This window comes from Priapulus caudatus, unplaced genomic scaffold (genome assembly GCF_000485595.1).
Source record: "Priapulus caudatus unplaced genomic scaffold, Priapulus_caudatus-5.0.1 Scaffold1763, whole genome shotgun sequence".
NCBI lineage: Eukaryota > Metazoa > Priapulida > Priapulimorpha > Priapulimorphida > Priapulidae > Priapulus > Priapulus caudatus.
Genome location: NW_014578824.1, coordinates 44,714 through 45,515, shown reverse-complemented (window position 1 = coordinate 45,515; position 802 = coordinate 44,714). Strand labels below are relative to the sequence as shown.

The 802-nt window shown below is 45.8% G+C and overlaps 1 protein-coding gene across 1 annotated transcript in view; it reads right to left on the bottom strand.

Annotated features, from left to right (window-relative positions):
- LOC106817544 (glycine-rich cell wall structural protein-like) overlaps positions 1-802 on the bottom strand; it is a 1,988-nt gene extending 1,186 nt beyond the window's left edge. The window contains exons 1-2 of the mRNA XM_014822216.1: positions 792-802; positions 236-377 (exon numbers count right to left, since the gene is read on the bottom strand). Of these exons, the coding sequence (XP_014677702.1) occupies positions 236-377; positions 792-802 (153 nt within the window). The remainder of the gene's footprint in view (positions 1-235; positions 378-791) is intronic.

Genomic DNA, 802 nt, shown 5'->3' with positions numbered 1-802 from the left:
CATACGATCAGCAATGACATCGCTCGGTTCTCGCGTTGATATATATAATATATATATTTATTATATATATATATATGTATATATATATATATATATCACCACGCAAAAACTGCAGACATCTTGAGTGTGAACCCCCCACTCACCACCACTCGAGAAACTAAGCGACGGTTAAAATAAAATTTATTCCAGTGCTGTCGCGAATCCCCGAACCGCAAACCAATCTACGCAATCGAACTCTCTTCAAACGGATCATCGATTCACATCCGGTGGCTTCCCCACTTCCGACTTCTGGTTCTAGCTGCGCACCGGGTGCTCGCTTCGACCTAATATTGGCCAGCGCTGTACAGCATATACACTCGATGTCACGCTCCGAAACCCTGCGTGAACACAGAGGTACTTATATACAGAGATAATAATTTATCATCCTTGCATAGAGGGCCCCCGACTGCACATTAGCGCACGCATGGTATTATCGTCTGCGTGTTTACGCGACAGGGAAGTGACGCGCGCATGCACGGAAGCATTTCGCAGCGGCCGGCGCGGTCGGATAAACCCACTGTATAGTCTGTGGGCACGGTGCGTGCACGTAAACCTGCCAGCCACATGCACTTGCAGCGTTTCAATAAAATATAATGCTAAATAAATACGAAATCTATTTACTACCAAAGTCTTAATGTTTCTCTACTCTCTTTCGCCTATTATTGCCGACAATTTCCTGTAAATGTCGTGCAAATGCTCCTCTGCAACACTGTACACCGCAAGCACGCTGCCGCACACTGACACACATATACATCCTCGTCAT